Raw genomic sequence first — 3015 nt, 5'->3', positions numbered from 1 at the left:
CGCCGCGAGTCGTGGGCGGCGGCTAGAGGGGCGGCCGCACGGCTTCCCGCCGGCCCACCCCAGCACGAGCTCGTCACTGCCGCTGCGTGTGCTGCTGCGCGAGCTCTCGTTTCCAGAGGCCGTCGTGGTGGAGACCGTCAGCCGCATGTGCCGCGCTGATGGCGATAACGTGATGAGCAACGACGGCACCGCCGCCACGTCGATGGAGGGGCCGTACCGCTTTCACTACGATGCCGCAGTGGAGGCGATGCAGCGGGACTGCTGCGAGCGTCTGGTGTTCGCCCGGCATGGGGTGCTCGGCGTGCGGCTCATCAAGCTGCTGTTGCAGCACCACAACATGGAGGACCGCATGCTCGCGGAGGAGGCCATCGCCACACTGCCCCGCACGCGCGAGGTGCTGCATGCGATGATGCGAGACGGCTACGTGCGTCAGCAGGAGGTGCCAAAAAGTGGGGTCATGATGGACCGGCAGCCGAAGAACGCCGTGTTCCTGTGGAGTTGCAGCATGGAGCGGGAGGTGCTGCCAACCGTGCGGGTGCAGGTTGCGAAGACCCTCCACAACACCCTCGTGCGGCTCTCAATGGAGCGGCAGGCAGCGGCCAATCATGCAGCGGCATCCTCTTCTTCCTCCACCAGTCCTGCTGCTGCTGCTGTGACAGTGACGGGCGATGCGTCAGGGATCCCGGCGGCGACAGGCACGCGACGAATTACCGCGGAGAATCTGGGCGAGACGCTGCGGCTCCAGCGTGCTGTTGTGGCTCTTGAGAGTTCCGCCTCCGCGCTGATGCGAATGATGCTGGTGCTCGACTACTACTAAGCCACCGAGAGGGCAAACGCAGAACGGCATTTGTGTTTCTCTGTTTCGTGTTTTTTTTTTCTTGTAAGAGAGAGTTTGTGTGTGTGTGTGTGTGTGTGTGTGAATTAGGAGTGGGACGGTTGCGGCTTGCGTGGCTTGTTGCCCGTGTGTGTGTGTGTTCGTGCTCTCTCATGATACATCGGCTCTTCCCCACACTCTGTGTCTCTCTGATTTGTGTATATAGGCAGCGCACAGAGACAAGGGCACACACACACAGACACACATAAATATAAATATAAATATATATTTATATTTATATCTACACCCCTACACACGTAGCCGCTGCCGCCGCTACCTAAGAGCAGCAGCAGAAATAGCAGGTTTGGCAATCACTCTCTTTCTGGGGGATGCAATCACCACTGCGACCCTCCAGCAGGGATACGGTGCGTGAGTCCATTCTCGCACAACTCGACACTCTGAGGTGCGGCGGGCACCGCGCAAGCGACTGGCTTGGCTCGAACCGGGGAACTTTGCACTCCAACCATGGGCGGCAGCAGCAGCAGCCGCCGCCGCCGCCGCCGCCGCAAAAGTTGCAACTTTTGCGGCTGCCAAGCTCTCCACAGCACGGGAGTGGGCTAACGCACGGCCGTGCCACCACCGCGTCCTTCGCTGTTGCGCCGCCTGTACCCAACACGCGACGTTTGCCCCCGTTGTTCGCCGAGCAGTGGCACAACACTGCCGAAATTCATAGTGTCTGCAATGGGCTGCAGAGCACCTTGCTGCAGCTTGATGCCGACTTCGCGCGTGGCGGTGGCCCGGGTGCCCTTGGCGGGAGCCCCCTTGCCTTCGCTGGTGGGGCGGCGCTGAACACCTTGTTGCTACACCAGCAGCAGCAGCGGCGGCGTCGGAATCGTGGCGCGAGTGCGCATGGGCGCCGCGACATGGGCGATCAGGTGAGCGACGAGAGAGTGCTTCTGGAGCTGGAGGTGCAGCAGCGGATGGAGGACATTCAACGCATCCGCATCGCTGCTGCTGACGAGGGGCTGAGCGATGAGCAGTCGGTCAACGACTATGCGGAGGAGCCTGACGTGCCGCGCTTCGTCCCAGGCATCCGTCTGCGCGAGGAGGTGGAGGCGATGGAGGAGTCGCTGCGCAAGATCAGCGAGAGCATCGCCACCATGATGGCAATCGAGGAGCGTGACGCCGGCAACCCGTGGTGGAGCTCCGCAATGCTCACGCGCGAGATGAAGGCGAGCGGCATTCGCGCCAACTACCACGCGCGCCGCGTGCTGAAGTGGAACCAGCGCGCCCGTGAGCACTTCCTCGTCGAGGCGGTCGTCACGAACGAGCAGTCGGCGCGGTGCAGGGCGGACATGCTGTACCTGCGCGAGCAGCAGGAGCTCTTCCTGCGGCGCATCGAGCTGTGCCACAAGGCCCAGGCTGAGATCGCGGCGGAGCTGGCGGCGCTGCAGGAGGCCCTGCGCGAGGCGAACCACGCCAAGGGTGAGCTGCAGCAGCAACTTGTCGCACGCTCGCATGAGCGGCAACTGCTGCCACGCGACTGCGAGGACGCGCTGCGGGCAGAGTTCCTGCTTCTGCTCGACTACGTGGCGTGGCCGGCGGCGCTGCAGGCCGACGCNGACCGCGTCAAGGCGTGGGTGCGTGAGAACGCCGTGCCGCTTGATGTATAGCCCCCAGGGGGGTGGGGAAGGGCGACGCCGCGGCACTGGGCGAGGCCTGCGGCGGTTGCCGTGCCGAGGGGGATGTGGTGACGGCTTCACACGCACCCGCTCTTTCTTATTTCATGCTCGCAAACACAGACGGTCTTGCTCATTATCGGTCTCACCTTGTTGTTGCTGCAACTTATCTTCCTGACGTGTAACCTCCCTCGGCATTTTTTCTCTCTCTCTCTGTCTCTCTCTCTGTCTCTGTCTTACCCGCTCCCCCCGCTCTGTGGCTCCATCGCCATCACCGTCAATATTGCCATTATTACTATCACCTGTTTTTGTACCAGCAGCAACAATAGTAGGAGCAGTAGTAGTTGTTGTTGGCGCTGGTGGAGGAGGCGTGGGCACGTGTGCGGCATCTATATATCTATACACACACACACACACACACACACACACACACACACAATGGAGAGCACGTCGGTGCTTGCCCCGGACGGCGGCGACTCTACGAGCGATATCGCCGCCTTCAACGAGATCCGGCTTGACAAC

General features: G+C 62.0%; 2 protein-coding genes across 2 annotated transcripts; both read left to right on the top strand.

Moving 5' to 3' along the window:
* Positions 1-145: 145 nt before the first annotated feature.
* On the top strand, positions 146-817 carry DQ04_14081010 (hypothetical protein; the record flags this gene model as incomplete). The annotated part of the gene is made up of 1 exon (XM_009317088.1): positions 146-817. One exon carries the CDS (start codon positions 146-148, stop codon positions 815-817), a length of 672 nt encoding a protein of 223 aa, XP_009315363.1.
* Positions 818-1203: 386 nt separating this feature from the next.
* On the top strand, positions 1204-2487 carry DQ04_14081000 (hypothetical protein; the record flags this gene model as incomplete). The annotated part of the gene is made up of 1 exon (XM_009317087.1): positions 1204-2487. The coding sequence occupies one exon, from the start codon at positions 1204-1206 to the stop codon at positions 2485-2487; it is 1284 nt and encodes a 427-aa protein (XP_009315362.1).
* Positions 2488-3015: the final 528 nt, after the last annotated feature.

This window comes from Trypanosoma grayi, assembly GCF_000691245.1.
Source record: "Trypanosoma grayi strain ANR4 Tgr_1408_V1, whole genome shotgun sequence".
NCBI lineage: Eukaryota > Euglenozoa > Kinetoplastea > Trypanosomatida > Trypanosomatidae > Trypanosoma > Trypanosoma grayi.
Note: the sequence above shows the minus strand (reverse complement) of the source record. Positions and strands in the feature narration are given on the sequence as shown.